The sequence below is a fragment of the Bactrocera oleae genome, chromosome 2 (assembly GCF_042242935.1).
Source record: "Bactrocera oleae isolate idBacOlea1 chromosome 2, idBacOlea1, whole genome shotgun sequence".
NCBI classification, from domain to species: Eukaryota; Metazoa; Arthropoda; class Insecta; order Diptera; family Tephritidae; genus Bactrocera; species Bactrocera oleae.
Window position 1 is genome coordinate 20,593,799 of NC_091536.1, and position 23,140 is coordinate 20,616,938.

General features: G+C 35.8%; 3 protein-coding genes across 15 annotated transcripts in view; 2 read left to right on the plus strand and 1 right to left on the minus strand.

The window, feature by feature from the left end:
• Window positions 1–6,669, plus strand: part of loco (locomotion defects) — a 40,272-nt gene extending 33,603 nt beyond the window's left edge. For 9 of the 10 annotated variants that reach the window (XM_070111051.1, XM_070111050.1, XM_070111042.1 and 6 more), the window contains 4 exons: window positions 2,943–3,833; window positions 3,921–4,922; window positions 4,980–5,256; window positions 5,348–6,669. In XM_070111051.1, the coding sequence (XP_069967152.1) occupies window positions 2,943–3,833; window positions 3,921–4,922; window positions 4,980–5,256; window positions 5,348–6,141 (2,964 nt within the window). In that variant the 3' untranslated portion in view covers window positions 6,142–6,669. Of the gene's footprint in view, window positions 1–60; window positions 203–2,942; window positions 3,834–3,920; window positions 4,923–4,979; window positions 5,257–5,347 lie in introns of those variants that run through there. The other variant, XM_070111060.1, reaches the window with a different exon arrangement.
• A 341-nt stretch (window positions 6,670–7,010) lies between these two features.
• mRpL45 (mitochondrial ribosomal protein L45) overlaps window positions 7,011–23,140 on the minus strand; it is a 44,100-nt gene continuing 27,970 nt past the window's right edge. For both annotated transcript variants that reach the window (XM_036377680.2, XM_036377679.2), the window contains exons 3-4: window positions 8,189–8,359; window positions 7,011–8,093 (exon numbers count right to left, since the gene is read on the minus strand). In XM_036377680.2, the coding sequence (XP_036233573.1) occupies window positions 7,089–8,093; window positions 8,189–8,233 (1,050 nt within the window). In that variant the 5' untranslated portion in view covers window positions 8,234–8,359 and the 3' untranslated portion in view covers window positions 7,011–7,088. The remainder of the gene's footprint in view (window positions 8,094–8,188; window positions 8,360–23,140) is intronic.
• On the plus strand, window positions 8,611–17,167 carry prd1 (pruning defect 1). 3 transcript variants are annotated; one of them, XM_014234607.3, is made up of 10 exons: window positions 8,611–8,806; window positions 9,134–10,424; window positions 10,765–11,826; window positions 11,945–12,972; window positions 13,043–13,195; window positions 13,255–13,646; window positions 13,705–13,918; window positions 13,987–14,208; window positions 14,826–15,296; window positions 15,353–17,167. In XM_014234607.3, exons 2-10 carry the CDS (start codon window positions 9,326–9,328, stop codon window positions 15,479–15,481), a joined length of 4,770 nt encoding a protein of 1,589 aa, XP_014090082.2. In that variant the 5' UTR covers window positions 8,611–8,806; window positions 9,134–9,325; the 3' UTR covers window positions 15,482–17,167. The 3 variants fall into 3 exon arrangements, with proteins under 3 accessions (XP_014090082.2, XP_036233361.2, XP_036233363.2); XM_036377468.2 differs by having other exon boundaries at window positions 9,285–10,424; XM_036377470.2 differs by having other exon boundaries at window positions 9,294–10,424.

Genomic DNA, 23,140 nt, shown 5'->3' on the forward strand with positions numbered 1-23,140 from the left:
TTTGAGAAGTAAATGTGATTGCTGGGTCTACAGATTACACAATACTTGTTCTTAGTATTACTCGTAAACCCATAACGTATAAAAAAAAGTTTATTTTATTTTTAAAAATGTCAATTGCAAAAATAATCAACAGCAAAGTACTCCAATCTCAAAAGTTTGAAAATTTGTTTTATTTTCATTTAACAAATAAAAGCATGTCAAGGTTAAGTATCTTTGTTATGTAGAAAGTTAAGTATCTCAGTCACGTAGATGTACATATTTAGTTCAACTCGCTCATTCTAGCGCGTTGAATGATTGCTACAGCAAGAATAATAGCAAAGTTATCAACTCAGTTTTCCATTTTTTTTAAAATACCACTCTGAAATATGTAATTTAATAGCTTCACGACTACCTCGTTTGACTGATAGCTGCAAGAAATGAAAGTTTAAAAATATACCACCCTAATGTTTGCTCTACAATTTTGGTAGAATTCGATAATATTATCACCAACACGTTCGTAACATTTTTACGTGCAGAAATTACATTTTTAAGCAAAAATTTGGAAGTTAACCTACTTCCTTTAAATCACTCGTTAAATAGTATCAATTTATATATATATGATACAAATAGAACTATGTTATTCGTGAGTAGACCGTCGAAATTGTTGGTTCATTTGAAAAGTTCGTCAAAAATTTGCTGTTTTTAGTTCCGGTTACTAAAAATAAGCGTTAATAACAATAACATTTTAAAAAAAGGAAAAAAAAGGGTAACTTCGGTGCAGCCGACCCTTGACAGCCGCATTTCTTATGGAAACTATATATGTATAAATTAATCTAAAAATATAGTCGACCAACGGTTTGGATCCAACGGAAAACGGTTTACTAGATTGTAGCGTTGCTTTGGACAATAATATACGTTAAATTGTGAAGATATCATGTCAAATAAAAAAGTTTTTCATATAAGAACTTGATTTTGATCGGTAAATTTTTATGTCAGCTTATTGCTATAGTGGTCAGATCTGAATCGGAGATTTTAGTGTTGCCTTGGACAAGAATCTATGCCAAAATTTTAGAATATATCTTGTAAAATAAAAAAGTTTTCCCTATAAGCACTTGGTTTTGATCGATTAGTTTATATGACTGGCATAGTAGAGCGATATTGGCGAATCTGACAAATGAAATCCGACAGCTACATAGAAAGAAAAGGACTTGTGCAAAATTCAAATCGACTGAGGGACTTCGATTTAAAATTTGTATCGAAGAACGTTAATACGTACATATTGAGACTCCTTCAACGTGATAATGTTTTTTTTATCCAATTTCGACTATTTTTTTGAAACTGAACGATTTTCCGAAAATTTTCTTACATTCGCGAATAAAATTTTTACAAATAAAAAAAATTATAAAAAAACATAAATACATTATTTTAATACTATTTAGATAATTAAAGCGCGGCATGCTTAACTGATTCTGCAATATTGCCAATTGTCTAGTAACAAATGACAAAACGTTGTAACAGAATTTCGATATGCCTCTTGTTTTTAATATTTTTAAGTATTTTTTAATTAATTTCAATTATGTCTTCACGCAATGAATTGAAAATTATAAACTTTTATTACATACATACTACCCGCCTAAGTATGTATCTATAGACATGCAAACGTTCATGAGTTTATGGCAAAATTTTCCATTTATCTTCATGGTCAAAAGCCGGTGAATTTCCAACAGTGCGATACACTTATTGGTAATCATAGTGCGCAGGAGGCAGAGGTCTGATGTAGTGGGCTCATCTCTTTATTTTGAAAAAACAACACATACATACATGCAATCATAAGATATTTCGACCGTGAAAACAACAATAAAAAAGTTGTTGCACGTTGCGCTCCACCGACTGTTGCATGCTACACTCCCGTTGGCATCCCAGACGCTCCAAATACATATGAAATTATATCTTTATATGTCTGTATGTACTTTGCTGTGAAGTTTTTAATCTGTTTCCAATATTTATGTGCTTTGGCACTAGTTTCACTATTTTGCAACTATCTGGTAGTGTTGATTTTATTATTGACAATTGGTTGTTATTGTTGCTTTACTTCATGTACTCTGATTTGGAAAGCCATTTGTGCTTTTGTTGTTCAGTGCTTGACAAATAAGTTGCACCTTAAAAAACTTTAAACATTTTTGTACGAAATACAGTGCTGCGCAAAAAATAATGCAAGTTAAAAAAAAATTATTAATATGAAGTAAAATTAATATTTATGAAGAAGTTTCATCAAAGAACCAACAGATTTTAGTTAGATTTTTTGTTAATGATGATGTTAAATCCCTTTTCAAGTATTGCAAGGAAAATAGAAAGTATGTCGGATTTTGAAACTTTATATACATATATTTCAAGTGTCTGCTGAAATATGTCATTCGTATATTCTCTTTACTTGCAGATATTCTGCACAAAACTATATAGCTTACATACATACTTGTGTATATACATATGTATATATGAAATTATTATAACCATATTTGCGCAAACACTTGACAGCGCAGACTAATGTATTGTTTTTTTTAAATTTATATTTTTATTTATTTTTTGTCACTGCACCTTTGTTTGTGAGCGTTATCACGTAATTTGGTCTGCACTCAACTATTTCTCTGTAGTTTTCTGCGATTACCACATAGTTTCTTTCACACTCTTCTTTGTTGTTGTGTTGTTATTTTGCCATCTTTATATTGAAAAACACGTCCAACAAAGTTCAAGAGTTTATCTGGGTTTCTAGCCGACAGCAGTGCATGAGAAAAAAATACCCCGATTTATTCTGATTATAGTTGAAATAAATGTATTGTATGAATGTATTACCCTAAATCTGAACTTTACCAGTCTTCCTGCGCTTTTATATATTTTTTACAAGTCTATAGTCAAATATTATAATTCTAATAATAATATCTGATTTTCCCTTTCTACCCTTGCAGAATCCAAATCTCCCCGCTAATGCCTCACCATTCCGTCGGGCCTGGGGTCAATCGTCCTTTCGCACGCCACGTACCGACAAACGCGCCCTCCAACAGTTGCAATTGCAACAACAATCCAGCCAGCATCAGCATCTCAGTCCACTAGTACGACGTTCCTCATCGATGACCGCATCCGACAATGATGTCTATATCAAGTCCATTCATCACACCGACTACCATGATGAGCTCAAGCAGGCACGAAGCCAGCATCAGATAGCTACGTCGGCGGCAGCTATAGTTGCCGCAAGAAATGCGAATGTAGCCACGCTTGCAACAACAAATGCCACCAGCAAGGTTGGCATTTGCACAAATCAGCTAAAAAAACCACAGCTGAAGGCCTCATTGACACCAGCCACAGATAACGGTGTTGGTGGTGTGGCTGCTTGGGGTACAGCCTTTGAACGGTTGCTAGAAGATCCTGCTGGCATGCACACCTTCGCCGAGTTTTTGAAAAAGGAATTCTCCGCCGAGAATATATACTTTTGGACCGCTTGCGAGCGTTATCGTGCTCTGGAAAGCAACGATGAGCGCACTACACAAGCGATGGCCATCTTCTCAAAACATCTGGCCAATGGCGCCTTAGAGCCGGTAAATGTGGACTCACAGGCACGCAACCTAACACAAGAGAAGTTGATGAGCGCTGAACCGGATATTTTTGCACCTGCACAGAAGCAAATCTTTAATCTAATGAAATTCGACAGCTATCAGCGTTTCATACGTTCCGATATGTTTAAGAGTTGCCTAGAGGCGGAGGAGAAGCGCCAACCATTGCCATATAAAGCGGAAGATTTGGATGAATTGTTTAGAACGCCGGCGCATCAGCCAATCATAGTGAGCAGCATCGTATCGAAGGTAAGCACATTAAAAGCTTCACTGCCGTATAAAATATATTTAATTATTTTTATTTATTTATTATTAAATTATAAATTTATTATAAAGCTCAAGAAATCGGCCAGCAACGCAGAGGATCGTTGCCGCAAGGGCTTGCTACCATGGCACCGTAAAACGAGCAGCAGCAAAGCCCCACGTGATACTGCCGACGCGCCAGCTGAGTTCAAAGCCACAACCAATAAGCTAGCGCCACTAACCAATCATTCAATGAAAGTGGCGCCCGCACAGAACTCGCAAAGCGACATACACAGTTCGCGCTCTTCGCTCTCCTCCTTCGATGGCTTGCCAGGTGCATCGATCTTGCCCGGCACCTGCCGCGTCATCTTGAGTGATGCCTCCACGACAATGGTGCAGGCGCGCGCCAACGAAACGGTTGGCCAACTGGTCGAGCGTTTGCTGGAGAAACGTGGCCTGAGCTATCAATATTACGATGTAGTGGCGAAAGGTACTACCAAATCGATTGATTTGCAAACTTCATCACAAACGCTCGTTGGTAAAGATGTGCTTATTGAGCAGCGCGTTGCCTTCAAAATGGATTTGCCCGATCGCAAGGTAATCTCTGTGAAGAGCAAGCCCAAAAAACAATTAAACGAGGTAGTGTGTCCCATACTGCATAAATACAACTATGACATAGAAGCAGTACAAGTAGTGATGCGCGAAACTCAGGAGCCGGTTGATCTGTCGCTAACTGTAACACATGCGGATGGTCAGCGTTTGCAAGCTGTGTGGTTGAAGCCGCCACCACTACTGCATGGCAGTGACTATCAAAATGGCAATGGTTGCGCGGCAAAAGTAGCAAAAGCTTCAACATCGACGAAAAGTGTGTCCTTTCCGAGCGCGTTGAAGCAAACAAACGGCGCCACCTTACGCTCTACCAGTGGCAGTGGCAGTGGCATTCCAGTGTCGCATTCGACACAAAGTGCCTTGGATGAGATCACCAACAAAGTTTTTACCGAATTAATGCAGGTCAAGGTGGAAGCAGCAAGTGCGGAAAAAACACAGACACTGATGACGCACAATGACAAAGTCAACGAGCACGCCTCGCTTAAGGTGAGTTAGAAAGCATAACTCGAATGGAAGAGTTCATAATAATATTTTTTTTTATAGTCTGACGACTGCGCTTCGGAGACTTCATCAATTTTCGAACGCACACGTCGTCGTGACAACAATATTCAAAGTCTCAAACTAAAGCTGAAGAAGCGTTCAACCAGTAGCCAACATTCGGAGGATACAAACCAAAGCAGCCACACAACAGCTAGCAATGGTCAATTGGTTGCGCCAACGGCAGTGAGCGCTGCATTGTTGGACATAAAGAAACCAATCATAGCTAAGTTAAAAGCGGGTGTGAAACTACAAGTTCCCGAGCGAGTAGCTGAAAATCAAGGTGAGTAAAAATCTAAAGTTAAACTTAATTAATGCAGTAACTACTAAATATATAGCATATAATAATACTTTGTTTCTATATTTTTTTTTAGATGAACTACTCGAAGGTCTAAAACGCGCTCAACTCGCACGCTTAGAAGATCAACGTGGAACTGAAATTAATTTCGAGCTGCCGGATTTCTTAAAGAATAAGGAAAATCTGAACGCTTCAAAGTTACGCAAGGCGAGGGCAAATCTCAGTCCCATAAACAAGCCACCCGCACATCTTTCCGTTATAACTACAGAGGAACAACCCTCACAAACAGGGCCACAACCAACACAACAAGAACGTCCTCAACCCGCACCACGTCTATCCATAACAAATAAACTGAAAGCCAATGCAACAGTGTCGTCTGTGAAGCAGGAACAGGACGCGTCTGCACAACTCAACACAGTTGAGGCTCGCCAAACACAGCCTACAATAACATTAGCAGCGAATATAACTACCACATCATTAGAATCTGAATACGCTGCTGCATTAGTGGAAACTAATAGTTCCAAAGGTCCACCACCATTGCCGCCTAAACCGAAAGTTTTGCCCATTAAGCCATCGAATTGGGGTGCTGCGGCAAGTATGTCCAACTCATCCACAGCATCAACGCCTACAACACCTTCATCGAGTATTCCAACATTACCCGCACCATTATCTAAGAACTATACAACAATGTGCTTGACTAATAGCGTTACAAACGTTGCGGAAGATGCTCCATTGCTGTTACATGTCTCGAACAAACATTTCGCGGCAAATGAAATAGCCCCACGTAAGTCCCATTTAAGCATCGCCGCTGAGCAGTCTACGTCGGCGCGATATGCTTACCTAGAAGAGCCGAGTAGCAGCTTCGTTTGAGCAAGAGCGAAAGATGTTGGGGAGAAAAAGATAGAAAGAGATGTATTATATTATGGCTTCCACACCCAATTCCATTCTCCCCTTTGGCCAATCCCTTTTCCACGTGTTTTTTAAGTGATATAAAATAAAATAATTACGTAACGGTATAATTTTATATAGGGTATATATTTACATATTGTGTGCATGTTATAACACTTAATGATTATTTATTTTGCATATCTCATTTTAATCCACTGATATTATTTTAACCATTAATTGTAAATAATTAAATTATCATATTTTAATTTATAAAATATATATGTATGTACATAGTATATATATATTTGATTATCTAATTTTGAATGTAGACGCTGTTTAAAATTCAATATTTCAACAATTCTTGAAAAACGATATTTGACGGATATTTCCACAATTCTAATTACACATTAAATATAAGGTTAAATTCATAAAACAATAATATTTTTGTAATTGTAATTGAACAATGTAGACTGCAAAATTACGAATAAAACCATATTTTGTAAAAAAAAACATATACATTAGTTTTGTTTTACTATGTTTATCATTATTTGTAACAATTTAAGCCGAACGTAGATGCAATTGCTGAGACAATCGTGTTTTAAATTTCCTATCCGAAAGATAGAGAACAGGAAAAGTATTTGTTTTGTTCTCTTCGCAAGCCGTGTAATTAATTACAGCGCCTAAAAATATGCAAAATATTTGAGCGAATGTGTAGTTCACTTATTTACTGAACTTATACGCCTAAAAGTACCCAATTCACTATTAACAATGTTAACGATTTTATTTGTATTGTTGACAAGTTCAATTCAAATCAATGGATTCTTATTTTGTAAAAAAAATAAGTTAAGACATTAGTACAGCAATCTCTTTTATTGTATTTTTCGATAATCCAACATTTTGATTCTTAAACCTGCCAACAAATAGTACAATCAAATGGACGGACTTGCCGTCGTCGACTTAGCCGACACTGGCGTGGCCGATTCCACATTATCCAAATGCTCTTGACTTTGTTTTTCTGCACCAGCTTCTAATTTCTTATCACCGTCTGCGAGAAGTTCCAATGCCTCTTCGGGTTCTTCAATTACGCGATACGTAATCGGTGCCGGTTCCTTTGCTGGCAACCAATCTGGTATGATCTTATCATGTAAGCGCCACTTGCCATATTCATTGGAAATATGCTTTTCAAAGACTACATATTCCAGTACATCCTTAGCTAATATTTCGCTACCATGCATCAAACGGCCAAAGCGATCGTAAATAGCCAACAGTTGCTGTGTATGAAAACGCACCGTAACTTGTGCGTATAAATTTTCTTTGCTAATAATATCAGTGACACGAGCATGCACCAGACGTGGTGGTTCCAATGATTGTAAGAAACGCCAATGAATGGTCTTATCACGTACATTATGCATCATTTCTGGATAACAACGTTCGGTTACGAATTCACGTAACTGATGTTTATTTTTCGCTGCCATTTGATTGTGCGCTGCAATATAAATATCCTGCGCTTGACTAGCGAATTCATCTGTGCTGAATTCCTCTTCATATGAGCGTATTTTACGTACTGCCATAACGCTTTTCGATTTCTTCTCGAGAAATTCAAGCTTTTGTTTAGCACCTACTGATGAAATGAAGGACTTTTTGCCATCACCCTCTGGCGGTACGTAGGCTTCAAAAATACCGCCGGTGCAACTAATATGAAATGGGCGCTCGAGCCAAGGACGTGGTGGTAGCACACCACGTTCCTTTAACCGGCTACGTATTTCTTCTTGCGTCAAATCACCAGGCTTTTCATGAAAATTAGGCAAGTCCAACTTTACAAATTTTTGTGCGCGTAGCTTTTTGAATTTCGGATTCCAGTGTTTCGTTTGCCTGTGACGCAATTGCTGGGACTGCAGTTGCAATAATGCTTGCATGGCCGGAGGTTGAACAAGCTTTTATGAAAGAAACCAAATATATGTATATCTTTAAATTGGGGTTATGACACAATGTTTTTGTAAAAGATAGCAAATTAGTTCCTCTTTGTTACCTGCAACATTTTAATACCACAACGTGCTGAGGCTGCGAGCTCCATTATATACTTATATACTTCTTTCAACTTCTATTCAAGAAAATTCACTGCACAATACCAATTATATGCTTCACGTTCAATTCCAATTCACATTCGATTTTCGGGCAAGACATCAGACGTCAAAATCAGCTGTGGGTTAGTGTTGTATATTTTGAAATTGTTGTATTTGCCTATGTATATGAGTAGTTCGTTCTAACTACTGAATAGATTTTAATATATTAAGAAATTTTAACAAAATAGAACTAAACCTACATTTCTTTGCATAAAATATACCTACATAAAATTGAAATTTAATAAGAGCTATCTTAGAAAACATATCTCATAGCTAAATATATCTACGGTGAATAAGTGAAATTGACAAGATGAAGCATCGCTGATTATTGATTTGTGCATTCACAATCCTCAGTTCAAGTACGCAGCAATAGAATTTGTGCTGCTCCGAAAAAAATGTAAAATATTGTTAATTGTTATAAATAAAATAATAACAACATTTGTGAAAAGAAAGAGAAATATCAACTATTATTTGTCGAAATAAAATTTATCACGGAAACATGGATTTCCCACAGCAATTGGAAGGTAAAGGACAAAGGGTGCAACTTTTTACAAAGCGAATATCGACTTGAATGAAATGAAAAAGTGGGTGGGCTAGAGGCAGCGGGTGGGTCCAAGCAAACAATAGCAACAGTAGGGCTTGTTGGCTACTGCAATGGAGTACGTAGAACTAATATCGAAAAGAATGGGTACACAATCCTAAATAATAATGACTTTGTTATTGTTAATGTCTTACTCGCTGCCGGTGTGGTGCAAGTTGGTATTGATTTTTGCGAAAGTGCCACTGTAACCAAAATAAATTCACTTTTTTAAATTTGTAATAATGTTTTTAATGTTTTTATTTTATTAAAGACCATGGTAAACTACAATAATTGGCACGAATTGGATATATTTTCAAAACCTTCAATAAAAAATTCATCCTATTTAACCCGCAAATAAAGTGGATATACATACAAAAGTGTATACATTTTTCCTGTACATTACTATTTTAAACTGCATATAGAAATTTTAGTGGAGCGACCACCATCTTCTTTTGATGTTATAATGGAATCACCGTTGTGTGCTGTCGCTGATCTGGATCGAAAGGCGCAACCAAGTAAATCTGGCAGCAAGTTCGATAATTCTTCTACGATTGAAAAAATGAATTCGAGCATGAATAGCACATTGGATGACACAACGCCAAGTGATTCTGGAGTGCAGCTGCTTGATTCTGAATCAAGCGAATTCATGGTAGAATCTATTACCTCACAAACTGGTTTCGAATTTGAAGAAATCAAATCAGGCAATGTACAAGAACGTAGCGATAGTTATGAGCAAGTTGCTGTAGTTGCACCGTCAATCCCAAATGTTAAAGAACGTCATTTTGTTAGCTCAGTATTTGAGGAAATTGTAGCCGGCTTTGACACAAACTTCAATGTTACAACAACTGACAAAACGCACAATTCAGAAGCGAATGTTCCCATTGAAGACGCCATGACTACAAGCACCTGCTCCACCTTTGATACTACAGAAAATATTGTATATCGGCGTAAAGCGCGCAAGGCATCCACTACACCTAAAGCGCCCAAAAAACGAGTATCCTTTCATGAAGACATACTCAAAAATACTCGCACCGACAATATACATATTGAACATGGCTTCATTACCTATAAGTCTGGCCGCAAAGCGCTACAACATATAGGAGTATCGGGACGCTATTCTTGGTGCTCAGAAGGAGATGCAGGTGCTACAGGTGGTGCAGCTGCACAATCAGAACTGTGTGCACATACTCATGAAGATGAAGTGGATCAAAATAGATGCGAACAAAGACGCCGATGTGTTGTCTATCGTAACGCATGTTCAGATGTACTAGACTATGGCAACTCGGATGTATACGATATGGAGGAGCAAAAAGCATTACAATATGATAATTCTGGTGTTTTTGAATATATGCCAAAAGAACGTGACGGTGCTTCTGATGGTGCTGGTGTAGGACATGGTGCTGAGGGGCAACAAGTGTTGTATCGGTGCTCTTGTTCTAGCTCGAATTCCAGTTTGGACTCGGACGAAAATGATAAAAACTCAAATAGGCAGCAATATGGACAAGCGAAAAGCAGTTCATGCGACTGTATTGGCATGAGCAACGCGAACAATAATATTATCGGTGAGTCATTAATTTGATTAAGATTATTTGCTTTGCCCATAGTTGAGCGGTTATTGAATACATATATTATATAACAGACGCACATATATAGTAAAAATAAATTAAGGAAGATTTATGCTTTAGGTTTAAATTAGAATAATTAAGCGAATAAATAAGTAAAAATTAATATTTCCGAAAAAAATTTCTTTTCTATGAAATGAATCTAAATTTTATGATTCCTGTAAAATTTATTATTGTTATATGTTGTATTTTAATGTACTCGTATGTGTAGCATATCATTTTGTAAAAAATCATTACTGAAGTGCACAACCAATTTATTCAAGCTTACATCTATCTTCAGGCGATAACTGTTACTTCTCTGAACCGAACATTGATAACCTAAATGAAAATAATCCGAAAAAATCGGTGTGGAACAAGGAGAAAAAACCGAAATCAAGCTGCTTAAAGAAACCCAAACGAAACACCAATATCATTTACGAACAGGATCTAAGTACACGCGTCAAAAAATTTAATGTGCACGATATGAATCAATTAATCGACAACAGTAGCAAAATGATTATTGGTTCATTAAAAAGTATATTCACTATGCCGCTTCCAGAGCGCGGTGTACCCGAAGGTTCTGAAGATCTCCAGTCAGTTGTAGAATGCGTACCAGAATTGGAACAAGCAACACCGGAGCACAAAGCGAAACCATTAGCTGAATCATTATTTGCACCGCCTTCGCCACCACTTAAGCAAAAGCCTTTTCTAAGTAAAAGCCTTGATGGCTCTAAAAAGTCGCAGGGCGTTAAGAAATTCGTACACAATGTCGACGAGCAATTGCGTCGTAAGAATGACGAAGAGATATACGCACCGACACGTCAAAGTAGCGCAGAAAAATCCGCTATTACCGAGACACCCAGTCGAGTGTTGCAGAGGCAGGAAGAAATCGATGCAGACCAACGCCCCGATCTAGTGGGTACCTTCACACAAAACCAACTCGTCGATAAACCTACAGATGTTGACGCGACAAAGCAGCTGCCGGCGGCTGCTGACAAACCGTCACAATTTCGCAACAAATTCATTGTTAATTGTGAGAGCACAGTTTTCGAGCACACAGGTGTATCATATTGTTACGACACAAATGAAATGCTCGAACTTGATTTGGACACAGCTAGTAATACGCCTGGAAGTATTGCGTCGAGCTTGTTACTGGAAAGTGAAACCCCCATTGGACAACCGGAGCCCGATCATTTACGTAGTGCTTTCAGCGCTGCGCCCATAGCAAAAACATTTTCGAACTTCTTTCGCAGTTTTAATAAAGATTCAGTCGCAACACCCAGCACTAAGAAATCTTCAGCGACTAAAAATGTAATTAACGTTGTGGAAGATACACAGAGAGCAGGCGCTGCTAATAATTCTTGTAAGTACAAATTGTTTGCTGTTATTATAATATAAGAACATTTTCGTATTTTTTACATAACACACTTAGAACAGAATAATTCACTTGCATCCGTTTAATTATTATGCTTTTTTTCCAGTACCCAAAATTCAACAAAATTCATTCAACGAAGCCACCGATCTAAAACAACCTCTTAAACATCCATTGCCAAACACGTTCTCATCGTCTACAATATCCGATCTGACCAATTCTAGTGCATGCTCATTACCGCAGGCACAATCGAAAGCAACAACCAGTTCGTCACTCAACGTTGGCAGCGTAGGTAATAACAGCAACAATAGTTTGGCTATAGGACAAGATTTGCGTGGCAATGTAGAAAAACAACAACGCCACTTGCCCTCGCCACTGAAAAAGCGAGCAAGTGGCGGTAATTTAGCTACACAACCGCAACGCTATGGAACAAGTCTTGTTGGCGGTGGAAATATGGCGCTTTGTCATCCCGAACCAACATTGCTCAGTCCGGATATTTTCAATTTGGGCAGCACTCCGGTCCTAGCAAACAGCACGCCTGTTGGCAGCGGTGGAGGCAGTGCTGGTGGCTACATTGGCGTACGCGGTAATGGTGGGCGCGATTCGAAGAGTACTATACTCAGCGAGGAATTTGATGATATTATAACCATAACAACGGATACGGATAAAAATGAAAGTGACATTGTCATCGTAGATTATCCGAGTGAAACGAGTGAAAGGCAATTAATGAATGACTATGCGAATCTCTTGAAGCCACCGCAACCAAACAATGCGAAAACATCGTTAATTAATCGCTTCTTACGTAATGTAACACAGAAAAAGATACTCGAATCTTCGATACGCAAAAATAATTTCTTTGCTGACAAATTACGTAGTGAGCAGAAACTCTTCTCTGGCAATTTATATGTACCAGGTGTAAGGCCTAAAAATTATGAACTGATTGACGATTTGAATGCCGAAATAGCGATGGAGATCGAAATGTCGGGTGCGAATTCGCCGCGGCACGAATTAGCACAAATTGAGAACCTACCGGGCGATGTGGCACGCTTTGAACTTGGTATTGGTGAAATATCGATTGATATATTTAATGGAAACTATTTGCATATACTAAGAGATCCTGCAGAGCAGCTTATGAAGGTGAGTTGGCGCTAAAGCGGGCAAGTCAAATATCTAATATAACTAATATATTTTCTTAAATAATTCGCAGGTCTTCAAATTATACACCGGCTATAGTCGTGAAGGCTATATGACACCGGTTTTAGTTTTCCTTACCGATCGCACATTGTACGTAACGGATTTGGTGCGCAATCGTTTATGTTCGAAATTCGTGCTCGCCTATGTCGAGCTGGATGTGATATTAGTGAGTTCGAAATTTGCAATTGCCAATGTGCCATCACTAACACTTTGCTACATTTCCAGATGGGTCCCTTTGGCAATACGGTGTTACTCAGCAATAGCGCACGCGACATGCAACAGGTATTGTTAGCTGGTGGCCCGTATCCCGCTGATGGTTTGGTAGCAAATTTGGAGATGTGCGCGCGTCGCAGTGGCTCTTCACTACCTGCTGTCGGACAATTGTCGTTTGCTCATCTTGCACCACTACAAGCATTTGTACGGGAAAATTCATCGGTTGGTGCAACAGACACTTGGATGTACTATGCGGTGGTGAATGTTCCAGCTGGCGTCCTAGGTAGTGAGCAAGAACCCTTGGGACCGCACATTAAAGGTTTTCTCATGCATCGACGCATAAAAGATCACCAGGCGAGTAATAGCGCCAGGCATATCTGGAATCCCGGTTATTTCTTGTTGAAGTAAGTTATGGCATTATCTTTAGTCTACCTATTTTACCAAATATTATTTGTTAATTAGGGCTGGTGTTTTATACATGTTTAATGACTCAACTCAGAAAATACCAAGCTGGGCTGTGGCACTCGCTGAATGTCAAGGTGCACGTCGCTCTCTCAAAGCTGGGAGACCACATTGTTTCGAGATCATTTTGAAGGGTCAACTATTGCAATTAGCCGCACCGGATGAGTATGTAGCCTCGGAGTGGTTGCAAGCGCTGTTGCAAACTGCGAGTGGTGTTAGTATAATTTTTGCTAAATTCTTTTAACTCAAAGTATTTGTAATAAATATTTTGTAATTTTGTAGCTGTTTGAAATGCAGGAAAAGCATAAAACTCTTGGTTGCACGCTAGTAGTGACACAGCATCATTTGATAACTTTGCGTGAAGATTTTTCGGCGCCATTAAAGCAAATTAAGTTACATACAGCTGATACAGAAAATACGCAAAATGTAGCAAGTTGTGGCAAGGATTTTCCAGCTCGCGTCAATGATGAATACAGTCTAACAGCAGGCGAAACAGGAAGCATGGTAAGGAACTTTTACTCTAAATCGCATGTTCACTTATTTGTTGTAACCATATCATTAGAGAGCTTACGGAGATACACTCAAGATTAAAATTTACCCAGACTGGTAAATTTTCGCGTCGTCTACAAAAAGCTGCCAAACACACACTAATTCATATATGGAAATCAAACCTTACACGAACATTATAAAAAGGTTTTACCAATTTTGTAAAAAGATTTTATTTTAATTTTTTTCTTTTAATTTTTTTTTTTTTATTTTTTTAAAAAAATTTTTATTCTTATATTTTTTATTTAATTTATTTTTTATATTTTTTATTTTTATTTTTTTTTTAATTTCATTTGTTTTTTAATATATTTTTTATTTTTATTTATTTTTTATTATATTTTTTATTATATTTTTTTTTATATATTTTTTATTTTTATTTATTTTTTATTATATTTTTTATTATATTTTTTTATATATATTTTTTTTTTTATCAATTCGTTTTGCGCGCCCACTTTATATGGGCCTGTCCAGGTAAAATTTGATCTTGAGTGTATCCTTTCCTCTGCATATATATTTAAGATATAAATAATATGTTTAATTTTAATAAACCTTAAAATATTTTATATTTCTCACAGCTAAGTTCAGCAATGAGCACACCAACCCGTTTCGCACCAAGATCTTGCTCATCAGTGAATTCAACACCCACTAAACTTTCCCAATTATCACAGTCTACAACCACATGCGCCGACAATACCACACATTCAATTTCTACAAATGCCACCACCACCAATGCCACATCATTAGCCACAACCACCAACTATTCACGACAAATTCCGACGGAATGTGCTATGCAAACGGAAACTCGTTACTCCAATATGTATAGTGTGTATGGGAAAGATTCTGGTCTAGAGATACTCACCTGTGCGGATATAAAAGAAATGACGGGCATTAAAATACCATCGCACAATGACACATGGTGGTGTGTGCTGGAGTTCTCTTGCCAAGAGGTGCGGGACAGCACCGATGATTTGGTGGTCTTCTTTGCGAGCAGCTCGGAAATGCAACGTTTCTTACGACTGCTCGAGCAGTTGTGGCAGGCAAAGAATGTAAGTGTAATGAGAAAGCCTTTCAAAAATATTTCAATTATATAATATATTTTCAGAATGATTTATTCCCAATAACGGTGTTGGATGAGGACGACTTAATAGCTGAGCAATGCACCACGCTTTATATGGATATAAATCGTGCGTGGGAACCGCTACTCTCTGCAGCCATGGGCTATCCATTGTGAGAAGTTTTCAGCAAAAAGACCGTTATGAATTAAGAGCTAACAATTTGCAGTGTTGAGAAGGACAAATAGAGAAGTATTTTTTCAAATTAAACGCTGGATGATGGAAAAAGGTGTCAGTAAATAAAAATTAAGCATTATAAAAGCTTTCGTACTCTCAAAACATAACTCAAACTAAATTGCTATATCAAGTACATATTTGCATGAATACAAAAACAAACACATAATCACACAAGCGAAATGGACAGTTATTACAACTAATATGTCAAGATAGTTAAGCAATAAAGTGAGTTTCGAAGTGAATTAATATAAAATTATGGTGAATTGATAAGAAGTCATTGTACAACATTAAATGGTAATACATTTTGGCTATTCTGTGCTTTTTTTTTCAAAGTACTAAATAATTATATCTTCGTTACTTATTGGAATATTTAACTGTACTAATTTTGTTATTACGAAAATAGTGAAGAAGTTTGTTTAAAATGTAATGGATATCAAGAAGTATGCCACTTTTCATTATTTTTTTTTTCTTGCACAATCTGCGATAACTACAAATATCAAGAAAATGCGCTTGCATAATAATTTTCTCATGCATATAATTTAAATGTTTTCAAAATGTATTTATTTTCAGCGCTAAATTTTCTTAAGTCTGCGCAAATTTTTATTCAGATTTCCAACTATATCATAAATTTTATTAGTCATATAGTTTCCCCCTTTCAAAAGTAATGATTGCATCTAAGCAAATGTGTTATAAAAGGCATACATACATACATCTAGTGTCGTATTGTCAAAGCGAAACTTTATCATTTCATACAACATCGCCATTAAAATTAAGTTTATGCTATAGTAAATCGTGATATATTCATTTAAGCTTACCTAAATATTTATTTTTGTTATAATGTTTATATTGAATATCAAAATATGTAATTTTTATGTAAGATGAAACTGTTGAATATAATATTTTTGATTTTTAAATTTTATGTATAAAATATATATTTTATATTTAGTTAGCTAGGCTAACAGTTGCAGTTGATGTGTTTTCACATCATTTAACGCTTTCATATTGTGATTTTTTTCCAATATATATTGTAAGCACTTTTTGGAATATTTTTTCACCTTTGTGTGTGGGCGTGCTGGAGCGTATAAAATGCACTTGTAGAAAACAGCACAAAAGACATTAGCGAAATAATTAATTCTCAAATGGCAATTGTTATTGCGAACAAATATTGTAATATAATGTATTCTTTTTTATTTTGTTCTTTAAATATTACTTGCATACTTGCAAAATACATAAGATATGCATACAAAAATGATATATGAATACTCGAAATCTCAATAAATTAATATATATTTATGTATAATACAGAAAAAGGTGAATGAAAAGAGAAAGATGGTTATTAGAAATGCAAATTTTTTGTAATATTACTCATGAGCAGTTATTCTTGCATAGCACGTAATTTCAGGCAACATAATTATAAATACATATATACACATACATATTTCAATATGTATACTGCATAAATTATATAAGCTCTGATTTAAACAAAAGTCTATGCAATACATGAATGGTATTATTATAAACATATATATACAAAATACATACATATACATACTTAAATATGTCTTGTCAAATATTATATGTTTTCATACTTCGTATCCAATCATAAGTGAAATATTTGTACTAACCTATGCGCTTAATTTTTTATTAGTAATTTTAATTTTATTTTTTTATTATTATTTACTATTTGCTGTATTTTATTAACTTTTTCAATTTGTAATATATACGTTTTACGAATTCCTAGCTGAAATTTGCTTAAGAAACAGCTGCTAGCAAACTGTGTTGCCTTGCGTTCAAAAATGAAATTTAAACAAAAAAAATATTTATTGTATTTTTTGGCTTTTGAAATTAAAAAAAATATTGTTGTGGCTTTTTGCATAAAATTTTGTCAAACCAATTAAGATTTATTTTATAACAATTTAAGCTTAATTCTGCAATCAACCTCATATTAAAAAAAAATTGCTCTGCATGTTAATTATTTTTGCGCAATTTTTTTACCTAATGCAGAGCTGTTGGCAACTCTGTCTAAAAAATAATTGCTTCTTAATTGCCTTTAAATTATATAAATAAAATCGATAAAGAAAATTAAATTTTTTTTTTCAACTCATACAATAAAATAGTTGCGAAAACCAAATGTATCAAATAAAATATAGTTACATACTACCAAAGAGTATCAATTGATTCTGTCTTTCATTTAACTACATGCCATACATCCAACGAAACAATCAATTTATTAAAAGAAACTTTTGGCGAGCGCATCTCACGTCGTGGGCCTGTGGCACGACCTCCACAATCGTGCGATTTACCACCGCTGTCATATTTTTTGTGAAGTCGCTTGTCTGCGCGGAACAGCCCGAGACAATTGACCACTTAGAAGAAAAAAAGCGTCGATTTATTGCTGACATACGGACACAATTGCTACAAAAAGTGGTAAAAAATTGTGTCAACCGCAACGGTCACTTTACCGAAATCATTTTTAAAACATAATGGTAAACCCTTATCTTTATAATAATGTTGAATTCTTGGCCATAACATTAAATGATATGCGCAAATTGGTACCATCGACTGCCTATCTTTCTCTCTCCACTTGTGACGACCGTAACTCACATTCGATTTTAGTGCACTATAGTGGGCTAAGCTTTACGTTAAACGTTCTTTGTATTTGGGAAAAAAGGAAGAAACTGGGCTTTAGTTTTACAAACAAAAACAGTGAACAAATTAAATTTATGAATATTTAAAATTTTTTGTCGAAAAACAACTACATGTAAATGATAATTTATATATCAGAAAATTTCTATAAATTATTAAATATAGTCTGTTCCCTAATGAGATTTCAGACGGAATGTAGGAGAGACACAAGCTGTTTAACTTTCGCAACGCATTTGATGCTACAATTTCACGATTGCAGTTTTGATTTGGTAAAAAGCATTTATTACCATACAAATTTTCAAAACTGAATAGTTAAACCAAATATTCTAGTGCAATACTTTGAAACGCTAAACACTCTCGAGCAATCTTAAAAATTTAATTTTAGAAAAAAATTGCTTTGGTGAAAAACTTTGCTAGCTTAAAGCTTAATTTCCAATATCTGAACCATTTCCTGTATGCACATGCGCGCAATCTACTACCCTTACCGTTTGGCAAAGAAAACGTTTGGCGAAAAATAAACAACCTGCTCGGCAAATAAAACGAGTAAGCTACCACCACCCAAAACGAAATCGAATAAAGGCGCAAGTCGAACGAAGTGAGAGCGTGAGAAGCGTTTCAAAGAATTTGCCTTTGCCACTACGAAGCGCCATGAACGTAGCGTCAGCTGCCATTCAACGCTCGACGGCAACAATTTCAGGACGTAACGGTAAAATTAGCGGAAGTGACTGCTACCGGATGAGTGGTTATTGCTATTGTTGTGAATTATAATGTGTTTTTGATAAGTCTGAATGTCTGCAGACACCACAAAATGCTTTCAAATTAAAACAGTTTAAAAATTAATTTTTTTAAGTAAGTCTAACACTATAGAGAATTGCAAAACAACAAATAAAGTGTAAAAGAAACACTAAATGCATGTAAATGTGTTTTAAACAAAAACTCTGTATATGTACATATGCATACATACAAATGTATATAGAATGTACGTGGTGACTTGTGTGTACAAAAATATATGTACATAAATTCATATATCATACATTTGTGTGAAGATGTTGGTATGACTATGTTTGCGTTGAAAAGTGAAAAGCTACCCTGCAGGCAAGAAATCCATCAACACAAGGATACAATGGTGCCTCCACACATATACACTGGGGTCACGCATACATTTACTACTACACGTAGTCAGTAAAAACAACGTATCACAAACAATTACAAAAACAGCAATTAGTGCGAAGTTTAACTTTCAAAGTGAAAAGTGTATAAAATGGAAAATACAAAAACAATAACTACCAATACTATTATATACCGTTAAAATTTACTACCTCTATAACGAGAACTGCAGTCATTTTCAATGGCAATTATATACACTCACGCACTCACACACTCGCTCTCTCTATCTCTGTATGCTGCAGCCTATTTTGTTACTGCTCTCTACCGAGTTCATTGCCGAATGCAAATACTCATCTAAATGGTTTTACTTTCATAACAACTTTCCGTTTTAAGGAATAGTCTACACTTTGTTAGATAAATTATTTATTTTAATTCTTGTTGTTAAGGCTTAAATAAATGTTGAGATTAAAATTATTAGATATTAAATACGGATATGTGTTTGCGTGAGTAATTTTTATAGCTTCACTCAGTGAAATATATCAGTATAAACATCCGTTGTCAGTGCTTCTTGAAGAAGTAAAACTCTTCGGGAGTCGGTTCGACGATCTACCAAAAAATTCGTAAATAAGTTTGAATGCTATACGACCAAAGCACTTATTCTTCTCTTTAAAATGCAGCAGTGGAATGATTTCATAAATTCTAGTTATTTTTTATCGCAAGTTCGTCTGTAGACAGAATTTGTTTACATAACACTATTTCAAGCGATACCTAAAGACCTGTCCGATCAAGCCGGGAGTTAAACGGTTTTCTCAACCTTCTTCATTCGACCGTTTGTACATAAATGACTTCGGCCCTCAAATGTTTCAACGTTAGTTAACATTGAGTCAAGCTAAAATAGAACTTAATAATTTAATAAATTCGCGAAAAGAAAATATTAAAAATCTCTTAAAGCTGTGCGAAACAACTTTAAGTATGCTAGTGAAAGTTTGTTAGGGTTAGTATAAGGTTTATTATCAAGCCGACTAATTTGTAGTATGGAACGGTTGGGTGCTCTTAAATGAAATATCGTAGAGCCTTTGATTTTCTAGTATAATTTTGAGATAATCTTCATTGCGATCTCTACAACAATCTCGTAGCTCTCTTTTCTTCTAACGTCTCAATTTTTGGAAAAGTTCTAGGATAGATCGAACTATTGCTGCCAACACACTTTATTTACTCCGCTCAATTAGCAAGAGATTTACATACAAATACAATTTACTCACCCCTTGCCAAATGTGTTCGAAAAATATAATACGCTCTAAGTTTATATATATAACATGTATATATATGTAAATAATATAATAAATTATCAAAAGACAAAATATATTAGTAATGACTTCTAATGAAATATTAAACGATAACAAGAGCTCTATCAACTTCCTAGCAACACTTTGGCTTTGAGAGTAAGAGCGGATGTACCAAGTTTGTTTTGCTCGTTTCTCCATCACACTAAATAGCTCAAACTTTCACCACTCTAACAGCAAGCAGAGGAATTTCAATAGAATGAATGTTGCCCCTTGCTCTCTACATTTAACGGATATTTGACACAGTCTCTCAATGTATTATACTCATTCTATCACCAAGTAAACTCAATCATACTCACTCTTTAACTCACTAACAATTTATGCGAGTGAGTGAGTAAGTGTGCGAGTGAAGCTCACTGGGTTACTCGGCGCAAACACTAAGAGCATTCATTACACATACCTGCAGCCAAACATCACAATCTTATAAATATAAATATGGAGACTTATTACACACACATACACCTGCATATTTACTAAATCATATGACTTAGAAAAGACTCCACACTATACCCGTACTAATATGGGTACATAGGATAGGCGCAAGCCACCCCCAACCACATTAACATACACACGCGCAGGCACAAGCAATTACACATACCCATTTGATTGTATGTTTGTATGGACCTTTCACCCCAGTCTAACTACCATTTGGCGAATATTTGTAGTATGAGTAAGCGCACCCTTTCCCATTCCACAAAATGCTTGCATGTCGCTGCCGCATAGCAGCAGCAGGAGCAGACAGCATAGCAAGTGAAAAGTGAAACATTTCCCGTTAGTATTGCATATACATATGTACATACAAAACGACATTATCATGTAGATTGCGCCTCACATACGATTTCCACCCCCGAAATGGAAAACAGAAAAATAACAACAGTAAAAGACATCAATATGAAAAAGCAACAACAACATCAGCAACAACAGTGCATAGAAACAACGACATTTAGTAAGGGAAATAAAAGCAAGCATCAGAATAGCGACGCCACCTGAAGTTGTAGACCAAAAATTTATACCATTTACGACAATTTGTCTATTGTTATTGTTATTAACGACTCGAGACTAGTCTTCCAATAAAACCAACTATATGTATAAAGTTCACTAGATTTTCTTTAATTTTTTGTATTTTAAGCAAAATATTCGCGTTGGCAATTTATCGGAGAAGTTCGTACAAGTTATAAGTAAATTGTAATTTCTGTAAACTATAAAACATAGCGCCGAATTTATGGAGGGCAATTTGGGTGAATGTCATTTTAAGCTAGTTTGAAACTTAGCTATAATTTATGTGATCACGCCACAGATCTGTAGGACTGCATATATATTCAAATTCGTAAATTAAGCGCTTTTTAAGCGTTATTTCTAAGTATTCCGTGAAACATTTAGAAAACATATGTCAAGCTATCATAAACAATATCAATATCGGACTTTAATATATTGTATTTAAAATAAAATATATATCTTGGTATATTTACCAAATAAGGTTGGCTTTATCGCTCGCATATAACCAGTTTGGTCTCATGCTGGTATAAAACTTATTTATTTAGTTACTTTCACTCTACAAACGCCGAATGGAGGGCATAATAAATTAGTAAAAGCAGAGCAAATCAAGCACACTTCATGTCCTACCATTTACTCTGTCTACCCTGCTTCACACGATGTTTCTACCCCTGTGCCGATATCGCAGAAAAAGCATTAGAAACAGGAAAACAACAAACCATTGTCGTCTACTGGGTGGTAGTAGAAAAGACCTAATAGGAACAACAATACTAACATAAGCGTCTGTACAATTTTATATATATATAGAATGGTGTTAACTCAGTGTGCAATCAAATCTTTTGTAGAGTTATTTTGATTGAAAACCAAACAAGTGCGGTGGACTGAAATAATATCAAATGCATGTTAAAATCGCTTTATTCTCTCATTACCATAAGGGTAATTATGTTTATTCTTGAGATACCTACATAAACAGATATAACTATGTTTAACTTCGTTTAGTGCATCGCTAGTAAATGCTGGCTATCGGGTTAGAAAAAATTCAATACTGAAATGCAAAAACACAGGCTCTTGTAAGAAACTTCAAATTTCTGTGACCATTCATTTTTCGAATTATACGCATATGAAGAGCTATAAATCGCTATCGGAGCGTCGATTATACGTGGATAACTACTATTTCGTTTTGACAGCTACGTCTCAAAACTGTTAAGCAGTTACAAATAACCGTTAGATGTATAAAATTTTACAATTAGGTGAGGCTGCTAATGGTGTGAGTGATTTGAGTGTTCTGAGACCCATTCACGATAAGAAATAAAATTATAAAAATATGTTCTTAATAGGCCGACACCCAGATATCCGGATCATATTTACAAAAAAAAAAGTGGTGTACTCTTTTTCCTGCAGGCATACCAAGCACACACACATACATACTTACCTACATTTGATAACATATACACACATATAAATGCAGGGCTATCGATATTCCCACCCCCAATGTGGCAACTATACTCGCCA

Coding starts and splice junctions, on each gene's coding strand:
- prd1 (XM_036377468.2), top strand. CDS start 8,782: ATGGATTTCCCACAGCAATTGGAAG. Junction 13,919..13,986: donor TGTTGCAAACTGCGAGTGGT/GTTAGTATAATT, acceptor GTAATTTTGTAG/CTGTTTGAAATGCAGGAAAA. Junction 14,209..14,825: donor CAGGCGAAACAGGAAGCATG/GTAAGGAACTTT, acceptor TATTTCTCACAG/CTAAGTTCAGCAATGAGCAC.